The sequence below is a fragment of the Prosopis cineraria genome, unplaced genomic scaffold (assembly GCF_029017545.1).
Source record: "Prosopis cineraria cultivar Desert tree isolate PC_DT_omini unplaced genomic scaffold, ASM2901754v1 PC13, whole genome shotgun sequence".
NCBI classification, from domain to species: domain Eukaryota; kingdom Viridiplantae; phylum Streptophyta; class Magnoliopsida; order Fabales; family Fabaceae; genus Prosopis; species Prosopis cineraria.
The window spans coordinates 1,269,278-1,287,537 of NW_026555344.1; the positions used below are offsets into that span (position 1 = coordinate 1,269,278).

At 27.9% G+C, this 18,260-nt stretch overlaps 1 protein-coding gene across 1 annotated transcript; it reads right to left on the bottom strand.

Moving 5' to 3' along the window:
- Positions 1-13,601: 13,601 nt before the first annotated feature.
- Positions 13,602-18,260, bottom strand: LOC129290292 (probable E3 ubiquitin-protein ligase RHB1A). Its single transcript, XM_054927028.1, has 5 exons — positions 18,104-18,260; positions 16,752-16,864; positions 14,998-15,370; positions 14,739-14,848; positions 13,602-14,217 (listed from the first exon to the last, which is right to left on the bottom strand). The coding sequence occupies exons 2-5, from the start codon at positions 16,812-16,814 to the stop codon at positions 14,188-14,190; spliced, it is 576 nt and encodes a 191-aa protein (XP_054783003.1). The 5' UTR covers positions 16,815-16,864; positions 18,104-18,260; the 3' UTR covers positions 13,602-14,187.

The window sequence follows — 18,260 nt, forward strand, 5'->3', positions numbered from 1 at the left end:
TCTGTTATTTTCTGTGTGTTTTTGGCTTTCTTCGTCTTTCGTGCACGTAATCTTCATCTCTTTTGGGCTGTGGCTGTGTCTGTGTGGTTATCCCTTTTTTTTATGCTGAAAGTGTGTGTACATGAACTGCATTAGGTTTGTGTTTCATCCAGCTTTTTTTGCTTTTAATTTTTTTAAATTAAATTAAAACACACACACACACATGTATGTATTTTTTTAAATGAAAAATAAAATTTAAGGAGAGAAATTTAACTCTCAAAAGTTAAATTTCAATATTTTTGAATGATTGGGATAATTTAGATAGAAATTTTAAAAGATTTAAACAAATTTTTTTAATTTTTGAAAATATAATCCTAAAAAAGGATTGAATTTTATTTTTGTATTTTTATTTTTTTAATTATTTAGTATTATTTTATTAAATTTTAAAAAAATATCCGGATAAAATACAGTGTTCACAATATTTATAAAATTATTTAATTTAATTTTAATTTAATTAGGTTGTATGTTTTTATTAATTCTTTTAACTAGTTAGGCTATATATATATATATATATATATGTATATATATATATGATTATATATAATTATTGGTTGGTGAATGTTGTTAGTGGCTATCTAATGTCCTAGGTTGCCTTGTGTGATGAAGTTGTTGTTATTATTGACATTGTTTAGATATAAAATTATGTATTTTTTGCTTATAAATTTTGTTGGAAGTTTAATTTTTAGATGAGACTTTGCTAACAAATTTTCAAATTCATTCTTTCCCCTAAGTTGTTATTGATATTAATTATTGCTGAGAGTGTTGTTAATGACTTCATAAAGCCTCATGTTGTTGCATGTAATTATTTATTTAATTTAAAATTATCAATTTTCACTTGCAACTTTTTTAAAAATATTGGAAAGTCCTATTTTCAAGGAAAACGCTGTCAATTTTTTTAAATTTTATTTTTTTCTTAAATTACTTCAAACCTTAGGTTAATTATGATGTAGAAACTGCATTATTCTACATCAATTAATGTCATAACTACTGTAGAGTAGTAAACTTTCTACAGCGATTGAAAGACGAACTAATGTAGAAAGTATACCAGTCGTTGTAAAAAGTTTTGCAGTCTTTTTTTTTTTTAAGTATGTGGATTCATTTTGTACATCAGCTATGGTTAACATATGTAGAAAATGGAGTTTTTACATTGGTTTTTTAACCAATGTAGAAAGTTAGGAATATTCTATATTTCCTGAAACAACATTGCTTATTTAACTATTATAAAAAATTATTTTTGTACTAGTGAATTAAGAGATTTTTAAAAAAATATTAAGATATTTCTTATATTTTTAAGCATTATATTTTTTTAAAAAAATTTATAATATTAAAAAAAAGAGCATTTTTTCCTCACCATCAAATGTTATCGATATCAAGATTTGGAACAAAAGTACTTTGTTTCAAAGTATTTCCAGGGGAGACGCATAAAAGGCCGCGCAAAGGAAGATATTTGCTCTACAAGGGCAATGATTCTGCTGCGAACTTGAATGCCTGGTGTGTAATTATTTTTTAGGTTGAAATTACGAACCTACTTTTAATGAGTGGAGATGCCTGGAGTATATATATCCATGGACTCGTATAAACAAGTTGACCTTATGTTATAAATAATTGAATTGCTTTTGTTATTTACGATCTTTTGTTATTAATTTTTTTGGTTAAACTTGTAAGTCTTCTCCTACACGTGTAAATATATATGGACGCTTGTGAATAAATGGACTTCTTGTTATAAAAAATTGGATTTTTTCTTCATTTACAAACCGTTTGCTGTTAATTCTCCAATTAACTTGTAAAATTTTTTAAGCTCAAGTGTAAACCCATACAAATTCGGAAGAATAAACAAATTTCTTTTTATAAATAAGTGAACTTTTCTTATTGTTTACAGATCTTTGGTTATTAATTTTCTTGAGTTAACTCATGAACCTTCTCCTACAAGTATAAACTCATGTTGATACTCGTGAACAAATGGATTTCTTATTATTTATTGGCCTTTTGTAGTTTATTTTTTAGTTAACTTATAAATTCTTTTAAGTGTGTATGTAAACTCAAGTAGACTCGTGAATAAATAAATTTTTTGTTGTAAATAATTAGACTTTCTTTATTATTTATAAACCTCTTGTTGTTATTTTTTCTGTTCGTTAACGCATGGACCATATATGTTTTAACTTATTAAGAGTGGTTTGGTCTTTTCAACTTTAAGAATAATTTTGAATTAAAATTTATTTTTACCCTTATACTTATTTTTTTTTTAGAGCGTTGGGAGCCCTATACTTAAGTAAAATAATTTTATCCATAAACTATTTTTTTTAAAGAACAAAAAACCTCCTCCGTCGAGGAATCGTTGACTCTGCCATTATATGTTAACGTAGCATGTTTGTGGAACCCACGCATAATGAAATGTAAAATTTTGACCAAATCCTTTGATGTTAATTTGATTTTGAATTTTTTTTCAGGAGTGTTGAGCACCTTAAAATCTTTTTTTTAGGAGTATTAGGTACCTTAAAGCCATATTAAAATAAAATTTAATAAATATTACCAAAATATTAAATATTTTTATATTTAATAATTTATATATTATTATTTATAAATATTCATTTAGGATTTATAAATTACTTTTTAAATAATAGCAACTCAAACTAACATTTTATAAATTTATATATGACTTCATATTTTTTATATACTAATTTTTAATTTTTTTTGAGATAGTGTCCAAATCATTATACTTTTTATGCATGTTATAACTTACTTATATTTTTAATATTGATTAAGTTTTTTAAATTTTTTGGTCAACTAATGATTTTTCTCCAAAATATTGCACTACCCAAGTTTAATACTCTCTGTATGTTACAGTGTTAGGAGTAAAATCAAAAATATGACAATAAGGATCAACAAAATAACAATAAAAATATTTATTTAAAAGATATTACTTATTATGTTGTGTTACCAAAAAAATTACTTAATAAAAAAAAATGGAGAGATGAGAAGAAAAAATTATTTTGTTAATTTGAAAGTTTATTTCCTTCATTTTTTAATACAAAATTATAAAATATTAAAAATATTAGAATATTAAATTGGGGGTGTAATGTTTTAAATGATAGTTAAATTATTAGACATTAAAATATTTAATATTTTAACAATATTTATTAAATTTTATTTTAACAAGATTTTAGGATGTTCAACGCTTATAAGAAAAGATTTTAAGGTACTCAACGTTTTTTAAAAAAGAGTTCAAGAACAAATTAACATCAAAAATATAGTCAAAGTCTTACATGTATGTGCGGATCCCACGCACATATCATGTCAATATATAAAGGCAGAGTTAACGATTTCTTAATGGAGAGATTTTTTAGCTTTTCAAAAAAATAGTTTAAAAATAAAACTATATTAAAAGTATAGAATATCCAACGCTCTTAAAAAAATATAAAGATAAAATTAAACTTTAATCCAATAATTTTATACGAGGCTTAGAATTTGTGGAGAATTATCAGAATTCTTTGGACCTACAAAGCAAGTATATTCCAATAGGCTCTTATTGCAATTCTCCCAATATTTTAAAGTATCAAAATTTTCCGATGAGAAAATCTGACAATAAAAATACAGGAATTCATAATTTTTTTTGTTGAATAAGATGATCAGTTGCGGTAGATGGCCTTATTTAATCTGACAACAAAAATACATTTTCTTTTTGTTTTTTGGTTTTAAAAAAAGAGAAACTAAGAGAGATACTCCCACGACAAAAAAATATAAACATATTTTTAAATGTTAGATATTGAAAATGTAAAATATTTTTATTGATTTAAAGTATAATTAATATATTTCTTTCAAAAATGACCACAATAAATTAATTATTTTACATTTAATTTTAAATTAAACATCTTACTGAATAAGAATAAATATTAAAAGATGATATTAATTTAAAATTAATTAATTAATTGAAAGTGTGATTTAATTAAAAATATCTTATATTTTTTTAACAAAAGAATAAAGAAGAATGACAGTTAAATTCCAAAAAAAATTAATGACAGTGAGGTCCCAAACTTTTTTTTAAAAATATATTATAAATGTTAATTCAAATAATTGTAAAATTAATAATTCCAATTATGAATATAATAATTAAATTTTAGTTTGAATTTTTGTTTATAATTGTTTGAATTAATATTTTTAATTTATTTTACAAAAAAAATTATTAAAAATTTAAGTGTCATTAACTCATTATTTTAAAATTTTTTTATCATTCTTTCAAGAAATAATTGCATGAAAAGGGAGATATCAATGTGGATTTTTTATTTTATTTTTTGTTGGGGCCGGGGGGGGGGGGGGTTATGTTATCTTGGGGACGGGAGAGAGGTGGTGGCAGTGGCAGGCATGTGTCCTGAATTCCCCCTCGCCAGATTTGCACAAGTGTTAAATGCAAGTGCTCTCTCCTTTTTAAATTACGAGATAATTGCCAAAATAATTTTTTATCTTAAAATACAAAATAATTTTAAAAATAAAATTTTATTAATAATATTTTTTTTCAATTTTTAAAAATTAAAATAATATTTTAACAATAATAATTAAGTATGTAAGAATATTTTTAAAAGTTTATAATTTTATTTTAAAAAATTGATAAAGTGCCATTATTGACATGTGTAATCTTGTTTTAAATTATTTTATAATTTAGGATAAATAGAGTACTTTGCAATTCTAATTACCTCACTTCAAGGAAATGATTATGTTATTAATTTTGTTTGAAAAAGCAATATTTTTTTATATTTATCTTTGATTAAGTAAAAAATTTTAAATTTACATTACATCCTCCTATAACTAAGGGGTTTAAATGAAAATAATATTAAAAGAACATAATTAATATTTTTTTATCCCAAATTATAAGATACTTGTAAATAAAATCACACACATTCTATTTTTTTAAAACAATAGTATAAACTTTTAAAATTGTCATTCGTTTAATACTTCATTTAAAAAATATTAAGTGGAGAAAATATATAAGAAGGATAATAATAAAAAAATATAATTAATAAAATATTATTTTTATCAAAGTGTCTTATCTTTTGATATACCAAATATCTTTTAAAAATATCTTATAATTTAAGTTGGAGATCAAAGTTGTTAAACTTACAAATTTAAGTAAATTTATAACAAAAGTGTAAATTTAAAATGTAAATTCGGATCGTAAATTCAAAAGAATCTACCTCTATTAATAAATAGCTTTTAAAGGTATATGATTAAATCATTAAAATTAAATCCATTGACATTCATAGATTATTATATTTAACATAAAAATTTTAAAATAAGAAAACTTATTTTTTATTTTTTTTGATTTTCTTTTTTTGTTAATATTAGTTTTTATTTTTTAAATTTTACTTTTTATTGAATCGTATCATACCACTTTTATAAACCAAATTTTATACAATATACACCTGCCTTACTCAATGAGTTTATAAGCTAATTGACATAATTATATAAGATAAAAATATAAAAATAATAAATTTAGAGTGTTAATTCACTAGTTTAATCAAGTTTTATTTAATTTAAATTTATAAGCAAGCTAACACGATTTTATAAATTAAAAATATAAAAATATTAAATTTAAAAAGTCAATTTAAAAGTTTAACAATAATGTTAGAGGTAGCATTTCATCAAAAAATAATAATAATAAAAATTCTTAAAAAACCTCTTACAATAAAAATAAGAAGGAATATGAAATAAAGAAATTAGAATGAAAAAAGTGCAAATATAAACAACAGCATATCCGTCACAGTGGAATCAAAATGCGAAGTAGAAGAGGCGGCGGCAATGTATTTGTTCGACGCGGGAAGAGAGAGGGGGTGGGGACCACCGACACAGACTACGACTAAGAGGGAGTCGAGTGACACGGGCGTAACTAAAATAAAAAGGTGAGAAATGATTGGAACGTATCATTCTCTGATTGCATCCCATATGCGCTTTGTCAAACCCCCCGTCCCCATTCATCACCATCCCCACCCTCCTTCCCTGATGAAAAATTATTATCGTAAGGGCAGAGTTTTTTAATGTACAATCAATGAGATTTTTAAAAAATATTCTTAATTATGTTATAATAATTAGACTATTCTCATGAAACAAACAACTCTTTGTTTATACTTAATGAATTTAATTAGCTCCGATGTCTTTTTTCTGTTCGAGCTTTGAAAGGGCTCTCGTGTACCTTCATAAATAGAAAAATGAAAGAGCACTGATCATAACTGTATAGTCACGAAAAAGATCTTATTATTTGCTTCCGAAGCAAAATTAAGCAACTTAACTAATAATCTGATCTACTGCCTAGCTTGAATTTCATCAAATATGACATTCATATATTCTTTATTTGGTATATATTTTATAGATTCATAGTTTATGCATGTTTTATTGGCAAAAAAAAAATTTGTTTATGCATATTTTTCTATACCGTTCATAATTGTTATATGATATAGGAGTGAAAGATCTTGTTTGAGATAAAATCATGACACAAAATTTATTCTAGTTTAAATATTTATATCTATAAATTTCATTTTAGAATATTAAGATCACTTTTTTCTGTTTTATTCAAGATAACGACGTCATTAAAACCAATAAAAATAAGAAGATTTCAACCATATGAATAGTTATGGGCTCATGGCTGGATGTGGACCCACCAAAAGGGAAAATAAAATATTCCAATATGCTGGTACATCTCTTAAGATGTTTTGTAAATTTCAAAGCCTCAAACGGGTTCTCTTGAAAACATAATAAATAAAACGTATTAAAGTCGTCTCAAGCATACCTTGTTTAATAATTACTGACATGTTCTCTACTCTTTTATTCCCATGCATTGATCTTTTCTTTTCCTTTTAAATGATATCCTTTCCTCATATTGAATATATATTTAAAATATTTTTTGCAATAAACTCAGTCACAAATATTGAGAAAAAATATTTTTCCTTAAATTTATCTCAATTATTAATTTCATCCATCAAATTTAATTTTTATTGATTTAGTCATTATTATTTGGAAAGGGTGTAGTCATATTAAAATTCACTAACATGTATCATAGAATATTGATGGCAGTCATGTAAATTAATGACAAAAAGTATAATTATTTTTTTACCAAAAAATATAATTATTTAGTTATTAAAAAATTTTAAAATTTTAAAAAATAAGAGAACAAAACACAATATAAGAAATTATATTGATAAAAATTAAACTGATTTGAGGGTTAATTTATTTTTAGTTAGCTGTATATAAATGTTAAGTTATCAATATATTTTGCATGTTAGATTATTTTAAAAGTTAATTTGTATTTTAAAATTTAAAGGACTCACATTATAATTTAAGAAAACATGAAAGATCATATCAATAAAAATTAAACTTAAAATACTAAATTGATAGCCAGAGTGAACTTGAGGGATTGACAGATTCATTATAATAATTCAAAAACCTTATTTCTGTTCTCTCACTTCTTTTTCTCTTTTTAAGATTCAACTGTGCAAACTCATGTTGAATGTGAATGATATACACGCATATTCTCTCTATTTTTAAATATAAAAAAAATATCATGTGTCTTTATATTTCTATTATAAGCAAAATTATAACTTTCAAAAAGTATTTATCATATTTTTCTTAAATTGACCCTCGCAAAGTCAATGTTTTTTTTACTAGACAAGTTTATTTCATTAATTACAGGGGTAATTAAATTCAAAAATTTTAATTTCAGACCTACACCATCCATTTTCAAATATAAGAGAATATAACTACTTCACACGTTTTTAGAAAATAAGTTAAGTGTAATAATTATGCTTGAAATTAAAAAATTTGGACTCAATTATCCTTGTGTAATGTAACAACCAATAAGTGATGCTTGATGTTTTGGCAATCTATGTGAAGTAATATCAAATTATAGCATTATTTCAACATTTAAAACTTAATCATACTTATTGGTTGATAAATGTGAAATCAAATACAAGTTTAAAATGCTAGGTCTTGTATTCATCCCTAATGATTTATACATATGACTGGTATTGTATGGGGCATAACCATCGCGAGAGGATAAAAGTTCACCCTAGTACTGTAGAGGAATATTGTGTGAAATTCATTTGGTACATTGACACTGTGGAGGCCCCAGTGTTCAGTCTTTCTTGTTTAGAAGTCACGGTATAATCTTGGTGATATATTAGGCATATGACATCTCGAATGTTTGAAAAAGGGGGAATCTATAGTTCAAAAATGGGTAAAGGCGTCTTTGGCTGATGTTGCCTCTCATGATTGGCAAGCTTGAGCTGATTCAGTTGCATGGATTTTGTTCTATTGTGTTGTTAGCCCACAGATTTAATCATAAAAAATAAGAAGCATATATGCCGGAGAGGGTTGATCATGCATTATATGAATGATATTTGATAATCACGTGCATGATATGTATCCAATAAATATTTCTATATTGCCACTTCACACACTCGTACACTAATTTAGTATGCTTGTAAATAAGTTAGATTATTTAGTTATTAAAACATTATTTCACCCCCATAGTTATTATTTTCTTAGGTGAAAGATTTGATATGAGCAAAGGGAATGAGGACACTATTGAGAATTAAAGAGCTTGTAATAGTATAGCTCTATGTTCTTTTGGTAAAATTATGCAACTTAATATATATGATATGCCGACTTTAGAACGTATATTGTTTATGCACTTACATTATGATATGAGGACATTTTTGTGTATTTTGACTTAAGTTATTGTATGTGTGATGGGAGTTATTGTTAGAGGTTGAAATACTAGTGCAACTGTCATGATTATGGTAAATGAATGTGTATGAATAATTATTATATGGTTATGTTGATTATCACCAATGTCCCTTAATTTATGTGAAACCGGGGTTTCAAAGGCTAAGTTGTGTATGAGAAATATGTATGTATGTTTGTTGATTCAATCCAGTATATTGGGATTTATTTGAGTTGGTTCAAGTGATTTTAAATCTATTGGCACTTGGTTTGAAGGTTTGGATACCTTTAGGTGCATTTGAAAGGAAAAATGGTCATTTTGCACCCAAATATTCAACTTTTAAATGGTAAAGAGTTAGGATGTAAAACTAGTGCCAGTAGATAGGGGGTTACAAAACTACGTGTGGATATTTGAATTTTCAAATTAGATGTCACATGGCAAAATGGTGCACTTAAAAATTTGGTCCCAGAGTGTTGTCATGATAGCATGCATACATTGCGACGCAAAGTAGGTGTGCCATAACGCAATTCACAACTAGGGGATCCTCCCTTCTGTATCGTCCACCTCGGCAGGTGACACTTGCACAGTAACAAATGAGGCAATTTGGAGTGCCTAAATTACCCTTATTTGATGAGTTTTTGTGATAAATTTTTTTTTCATACTTCCATATCCTTTCCGTTATATGCTTTAAACTACCGTTTGAACTCAAACATCTTTTTAGAAAGGGTTTTTTAGATCCCAACTTTGAACTTTTTGACTTTTAAACCCTTTTCTAATATGATAACCTATTTTAAGGATTTGCTTAATTTTAGTTATCATGATGGGAGTGTGTTGTGTCATGATAATGTTGAGATAGACATTACATCTTGCAATTAATGAAACAATTTTTTTTTAGTAAAAATAAGCATTGACTTTATGAGGAAGCATTCGGACAAAATGTGATAAATACGTCTTGAAATTTGTAGCTTTGTTTATAAATAAAAACAAATAGATATATGGTAGTTTATCTTACTCCCTCCAATCCAAAATATAAACATTTTCTTCCATCTAACATTGGTCCAAAATAAAAGCAACTAAGCATTTGTATCTTTTTTTTTCTGCATTTTACCTCTATTTTTATTAAGCTAGATTCTCGTGTGTATGAATTTATGACATTTTTTCACTTATCATGAATTAAAACTAAGGGTAAAAGGAAAAAATAATACATATATTTTTGGAAATACAAATCTTATTAGCATGTAAATTATTGTTAAAAACTGCTTATATTTTGGACGAGTATATTTAAAAAATAAAAAAAATAATTATTATACTTAATTAATTTTCTCAAACAGTGTGATTTGATTATTTTTTATATTTAAAAATGGAGGAAATATATACTAAGCATTTGATAATGGGGCATATGCACCAATATTAAATAACTAGCTCATCGTTAGGGTGGCCGGTGGTCCCATTTTCGCAAACGAAACAAAGCCACATTTAATAAGACGACTAGGAAGTGATCAAACATTATTATGAAGACTCTGGACTCTGGACTGTGAAGTATATGAACCACTTGTAGTTCAGATATTCAAGATTTTGAATGAGAAATCTTCTAATTTTTTTAAAAAAACTTTTAGCAGGCAATTTCATTGTAATTAATAGTATTATATTTCATTGATATTCTGATGCCATATGTCATCAACAGAGAATCCTTTTAAATTTTTATTTTTTTGGTTATTCTCTTTAAAAATTTCAACTATATTTGGATAAGGGAAAACACAATTGTCAATTGTTATAGTTTTATCAGATTTTATTTTTAATTTTTATAAAATTTTTAGTATTTTTAATCCTTATAATTTTAAGAAGATTGAGTAACATTTATTATTCAAATATCTGTAATTTTAATATTTTTAATCCTTATAATGATTGAAAATATTAAAAAAATTACAAGGACTAAAACAACTTCCAATAAAATTATACGAACTAATGACGGTTGTACCTTGCTTCTCCAATGTCTCATTTGTAAGTAAAGACCATAATTCTAAATGTCTAGAAGTTGGTTAAAAAAAATGTTTACAAGTTCTATAGCAACGATATTAAACATTGAGAGAATTATTATCATTTTTATTTAACTCTCCCAATGCTCAATGAATTTAATTTAATAGCATCATATGCTTCCTCATGTCCTTGATACAGTATAAGATAAACTTAACTAATTTCATGCATATTAAGAAATTATAGTTATATTCTTAAAATTGTTAAAAATATAATTTTTAAATTTTACCTTTATTTGAATTAACAATTATAATAAATTTTTATTCAAAAATTTAAATTATAATTATATAAGAATGATTGGCATAGATTTCACTTTTTTTTTTTTAAATGTAAAGCATCCTAATGTGCGAGGATCGGGACAAATTCTTCGTGTTTGTTCACGGATATGTATATTCATGGGACGAATGGGACGTAGCTCTAGACTTTCAAGTCAAGGACAAGACCAATTAGGGTGATTACATTATTTACAGCACCTATAAATTTCTAAATATTTATATGGTGTCAGTAAAGTTGGTCACCCATTACATGATTCGTACAATGATATCGTACTCTATAAATCATAAAATCTTTCAATATATATTAGATCCTATTCCTTTTAATATAAAATATTTTTAATTAAATTTAACTTTTTAATAAAATAGTTAATTATTTTTAAATTAATAAAATATTTTTATATATACTTTTATTTAATACTCTCTCCATTTAAAAATATAAGGCATTTTTAATGAAATCTCACCGTCAAATAGTTACCCACTTTTTAACTAACCTTATATTTTTATATTTATCTTTATTAAATACACTACAATAAATATAAAGTTATTATTAATAGGAGCACTTTTGAAAAAAAAACAATGATTATATCTCGAAAGACTAAAAATATTTTATATTTTTAAACATCCAACTCTTTTAAAAATGCCTTATATTTTTAAATGGAGTGAGTGAGTTGTTTCACTTAAAAATAAAAATAAAGTGCTGTATTTATTATGGGTATTAAAAAAATTATTAATTATACTTTAAATATTAAAAATATTTTATATTTTTTAATATTCAATTTTAAAAAAATATTTTATATTTTTTAATTGACCGGGCATGGAAGTTTTTTTAAATAGATCTTAAGTTTAGATAAAAGTAAAAAAGGGCTGTTACATTCCCCATAACGAATTTAAAACTTTGCCGAATCCTCGTGATATCAAACAGAGAAGTTTTATATTATAGGTAGAAAATGTAAGATATAAATGTTTAGATTTATCAGGCCAAAAAAATGTTTGGATTTAATATAATTTTTTAATTGTTAATACTAAAACTTATGCTTTTTTAAATTATAGAAATTTAAACACTTTTGTAATGTCAAGGAGGGACTAAATTGTAATTTAAGAAAACACAATATAATAAGTATAGTAATAACTTTGGTCATAAAAAAAATTTAATTTTTAAGATAATCTCGTGTCACTTTTATTAAATTTGAAAAAATCATTCATTTGTTGTGTTAATCTAAATCACATTAATTGGAGGTCGAGGGCTTAGGGCATGAACAATGAAGTTAATAAATTTTTTTTTTTTTTTAGTGGGAGGGAGAAAACGGTGAACGATACAATTTGTGATTGATGAGATTTCAAAGTGACAAGAGCCATTTGTCTTTATTTGAATTTTCAAAAGCAGAGGATAAAAGGTTGGTAAGAAAGAAAGAGCATGATAAGTTGCAAATCAAGTCCAAGTAAGAATAATTGAGTAGTTGGCCTGCTACTTGTTTAACTTTTACTCATTCCGTTCTCAATTACTTGTCTTTTTCTTTTTTTTTTATTTTTTAACTGCTTACAGGCATCTTTTTATTAAAAATAATTTTATTTAAGATATAATTAAATATTAAATATGAATATATTTTTAATAAAAATTTAAATTCTGATTCACTATATTGTGAGGGACTAACCTTTTTCATACTCAGCTTGCAATTTCTTGTTTCATTTCTTCTCAAAATGCAACCTAATGTAATTGTCTCTAGAAGGGAACATGAAAGGCGAAGGAAAATGCTACAAATAAACATATTAAGTATAGAAAATATATTTAATAAAGTTCACTTTCATTTTGTGTGTGTATATATATATGGAAGCTTAAATCATCCACAATACAATTAAATAATACAAAATTTAAGTCTAATAAAATGACAACTAGACACATTTGAGACATCATGACATTTTATTGTGTTGGGGAGAGCTTGCGTGTAATTCCTACATATATTTTCCTGGTAAGCAAAAGGAGTGGGTTTTGCCTATAGGCAACAACAATATCTTCAAGGAGGTACATAATACTTATATATATATATATATATATATATATATATATATATTTACTTTGATTTATATAATTTCTTCATAAAATTTGACTAAAAATTGAGGTGGGGTCAAGCTTTCCCTTAAAGCGGGCCTATTTATTAAGTTGAAGTTCAGCAACTTCCCTTTCTTTCTTCCGTCCAATTTGAAACTTGAGGCAAAACAATGAGGCATGAGCAACTGCCTACGCAATTCTTGAAGTCATAATAATGGTTCATAATCAAACTGGCAATATTCTAACCAACTTGCTTCAAACATTGTTCTCGTCTTGGAGTAGTTATGGAAAATTCTAACTCCCAAAAGCTGTGGAAGCACCATTTTTCCACACCAAAACATTTATATATATAGTAGGGAAAAATGAAAATTGACCCGTCAATTTTGTCTCAATTATTAACCTAACCCTTAAGTTTCATAAGCATATACAATTAGTCCTAATGATTTAAAAGAGAAATAGCATTATAAGAACTAATACAAGATTCAAAAGGCCAAAAAAAGAAACAAAGGTTTACTATACTTGCTCATTTCACAGGCAACAATGGACTGCCACCAGTCTGCATATACAAAACGACATGATTTACAACACCAGGATAAATATTTTCTTTTCCGACCCAAAAAATAAAGAGAAAAAGCATAGACAAGTACATAAATATCGAGATATTTGTACAAGAAATAAAGAGCAGTAAATTAACATCGGGTAAAACAAAAAAAAAAAGAAAAAAGAAAGAAAGCAGAAGAGAGAGAAATAGAGAAGAAAAAAAAACCATTACTGAACATAAATTTCTGCCTCTTCGAGAAATGCTCCATTCTTACACTAACAGGTAAATTCCCATATGAAGAATTGCAGTCAAGGTGACAGGCAACATCTTGTAGTGTTGTGTCAAAATCTCATTCTTGTTCACCGATACCTGATCTTGATGATGAAGTCGCAAAGACAGTGACTCTACAAACGCATGGCAAATCGAAGACGAATCTGTAGACTGTAGCTACCACCACCACCACCATCAAAACCGGTTATCAAACAATGAACTTCCTCCATTCATCAACCACCATTTAGCTAGCTTTGGTTTTAAAACAACTAATCTAATTCAGTGTCTGGTCAAAGATCATCTCCTGTAACATCAGAGGGGGGGAAAGAATATTTCATTGGAGTACGGCACAAATAGTGTTTAAGATAAAGCGAAAATTGCATCTAAGGACTCAGATTCTAAGAACTTTAGGATGGAGGATCTTGAAAAATTGTAACCATTTCCAAAAATCAAAATTGCAATGAAGTTTTACAAGACTTACCAACAAGTTTTAAGAAAGTTATTAACTAAATTTAAGAACATTATACTAGGTTTTAAGTAGTTTTCTCAAAGCTTATAATAACTTTCTTAAATTATACTGTAATATTTATCGTGATTTATATGATTTTTCACCATAATTTTTTTAAGAGCTGGGTCCAAGATATAATTTTCCACAGGATTAAAAGCTCCAGACTGGCTTTATTTGATGGTGACATGCTCGAATTTCTCAAGTCAGCAATATGCCAAATTTCTACATCCAGCTGGAACTGGTTAGGTTAGTCTAACAAGAAAAAAGCACCCCCCCTTCCTTTTCTTCCTCTTTCATAGTTTTTGCTGAAGACATACCTGATCGCATATAGGACAAGAGTCACTTCGTTCCATCCACTCAAGAATGCAAGATAGGTGAAAGTGGTGTTCACACTTGGTCAGAGTTTTAGGATTCTCAACATCATATTCTGCATTTAAAATGCAAATCTTGCATAAATTCTTTCAGTGGCTAAAGTGAGGAAGAGAGCCAGGACCAATTAGTTCCAGTTCTATCAACTGAAGCACAGTTAAAGTAGGAGGATTCACTAGGATATTTCTATTAGTTGGGCAACTGTACCTTCAAGACAAATTGGGCAACCATCCTCTTCCTCTGTCACTAATACACGAGATTCATTTGGTTTTGTTAGTTCCAGCTTCCTTGGAGATGCAGGCAAAGAATTAGCTTGAACTTTGCATTCTGAGTCTTCAATATCTTCACAAGTAAGTAAAGTCGCAAAACTGCTACCACTAACTGTTTCTCTGCCTGACTCAGAATCAGTTGATGCTGGACAGCCCAAAACCGTATCATATGGCAATGGTGCAGGAGGGGGCCGGTAAGTATCAGGTGTTGATCCCTGAAGGTCCAAACCCACCAGCAATCCAGTAGTGAATGAACCAGCAGTACCATGGCTAGCAGTTAAAGATTCATGCTCTTCCAAAGCCGGTGGACACTGCAGAATAGATTTTCTTAGATTTAAAATGTCATAAACAATGTTTACTAAACAGAGTCCCATACAAAAAGTAGTGAATGGTTTATCATCATAAAAGAGCTTGAATATGTGGGGGGAAAATCAATATTACATCTCCTAATGAAGTCATGCTTGCATTGGAGAAAATTCTTAAGATATTCTCCTAACTAAATGAAAAAGAAAAAGAAATCTAGGTTTTCTTGGAGGTGTTATAATATAACGTATTGCATCATGACAGTTAAAGCATTCTCCATTTCTCATTCTTGTCACTGTACAATCTACAAAAGACAAAAAGAAATATAGAAATGGTAAAAAAAGAAGACAGTCACAGAAATCTGTTTCAATTTCTTTTCCATTTTTGCAATGAGCTTTGCAGATGATGAAAAGGAAAAATAAAGTAGAGATTTGTCAAGATAAATTAAATCTAAGATTCCATATCTTCAAAAAATTTGCACCCGCTCATGCATGATGCATCATCCAATAAAGCATGCATTAGTGCAATTTTTTGCTGCCATATGTGTGACTTAGTTCAATCAGAGATGTGTATCATTCATTAGCTCCCATTTTTACCATGAATCTAATATTTGGTCAAAAACAGTTCTATATTCCAAACAAAGCAATTAACCCACCGTACTCAACTTTCTTCCAACACTTTTATCGCCTCGTTGAATTACTACACATAAGCTATCTAACATTTCTAGTAAATGATGAACAGTTGGTTATCTTTTGAGATCCTTTGTCCCCAGAATAAGCCTCTATCTATCGAAGTGTGTATATGAGTTTTCACTTCAGTGTTTAAAGAGATTAAAGGTCCTCCTTATTAGTTGATTTTAGAAATATGACAGAACAAAGCAATTGCAGAAAGAGGGGGGGAGGTGAATAGTAAAAATAAAATCTAGCAGCACCTTTAATGACTACCTGCATTAAAGACAATTTAAGTCACAATAATCAAAATCCTTAAGAAAGTCATATTGCAACATTGCTTTAGAATGTTGCATTTACAACTGTGGTCAATAAAGCATTTCATGGCATTCCAATTGCCAGTTACAATTATAATTATGCTCGGTTTGGATTAGTCCTTTTCATATGTTACAGAAAATAGCATTTAATTTGATAACATAAAGGAGGGAAAAACCTTGTTAACATGGCATGAATACAATATAATCGCTTGAAAACACTTAGACAGCAAATTGAATATAACATAGCATAGCTATCATATGTTCTAGTATTATATAATATCACCACACACATAATATCATTTAGAACTATTTAAACGAGCATATTGGAAAATTAATGGGGATGAACAATTATCAGCTATCAGCTGTTCTAGCTATAAATTATTTAAAAAGGATGAATTACTGACATAAATATAAACTGGTGTTCCATGCAGATGAGGTTTTCTGGCACTGCAGCAGCAACCTCCCATTTTGTTTTTGTTTTCTTAGCCAAAACCACTAGTGATGGTCTCATTCATTCCTGTTATTCAGCACAAAAGAAAATCAGAGGCGCCCTAAACTTGAGAGTTGCCACAAGTCTACAGATGGTATTTACAGTATGTTCACAAAGAAATGGGCATGATGTTTCATGAAGCAATAATAATGATACAACAACAACAATAACAAGCCTCATCCCACTAGGTGAGGTTGACTACATGGATTGTACAACAATAATGATGTCAACTTGAAATTATGCATGTGCTACTCAATAACAAAATTAATTAGTGGCCAAAGTCTTTCACCAAGAGGAATAGCATTTATAGACAGCAACTAAGAAAAAGTGAACTGGCCACAAAGGAGCCCCATAAATCACCAAGATGTGTGCATTTGATCGTTCAACATACTAACAATTTGAAAGCTAGCATCATTTTATAGAATAAAAAAGTTGGATTTAGAAGCCATAGTTTTCTTTTCTAAGATAGAGCATAACATGCAACTATATCCAACACCTTGCGCAGCTTGTACAAGCTTCACACATCTGCTATTGCAGTTTTTCATGTTGTAGCTGGCAAGAAAGAGACACTAAACATCGTTTTCCTTTCAGTACAACTAGGTATCCTCTACTGCCAGTTAACCAAGATTCAGGAATTGTTGGATTCAAACAGGACCTAGTTCTCCCAGTTTAGTTTTGACAATATACATCTTTCATTAACACACAGCTCAACTTTCCAAATCAGAAGCAAAAGGCCAATTAATGAACTTCGATTGAAATTATTATATGCCTCTATAACAAGGGCTTGAAGAGTAAAGACCATACTATTATAATTCACAAAAATGCCTTAACCCACAAATTCAAGTCCACGCCCCCGAATTTATGACTTTTCCATTAACGACTCACTACATTTAGCATATAATTCCCAACAAAAGTTAATCTTCACACACAACAAACAATTAACAAAATCAATACTATCAACCACGAACGAGAAGAAAAGAAACATATCAATCGAGCAACAAAAGCCAGGATCATGGTCATACAATAAAAGAAAGCAAAATAGAGATAACACCTGCCCTACAACCCAAAACGCCAGAGCGATCCCAAAAACAGATAGCACATCAAAACCATTCAATTAAATTCAATCCCAGAAGTCACCGCATGAACCCTAATAGAAAAATCCGTTCCAGAGGAAAAGGATGCACAAACCACATGTGAATAACCAATTAAACTCCAAAAAAACTGTCAGATGCAAGGAAGCCATGAAGGAAACCTAAAAGCTCACACCTTTGAAAGGCAGAGAGAGAGAGAGTTGGGGGGGGGGGGAACAGAACAAATGAATTTCAGAAATAGCGGTTGAGGGTAGGATTGCGAAAGCTTGCACTCTGGATGTTCTACTTTCCTGTCCAGTCCTACACGCTCCACTCATTTCTCTCTCATAGTC

Bases quoted from the DNA above. Each gene is read 5' to 3' on its own strand.
- LOC129290292 (XM_054927028.1), bottom strand. From the start codon at position 16,814: ATGGGAGGTTGCTGCTGCAGTGCCAGAAAACCTCATCTGCATGGAACA. The intron at 15,371-16,751 runs GTCAGTAATTCA...TCTATTCTGCAG, and splicing joins GAACACCAGTTTATATTTAT to TGTCCACCGGCTTTGGAAGA. The intron at 14,849-14,997 runs GTACAGTTGCCC...TTTTAAATGCAG, and splicing joins TTGCCCAATTTGTCTTGAAG to AATATGATGTTGAGAATCCT.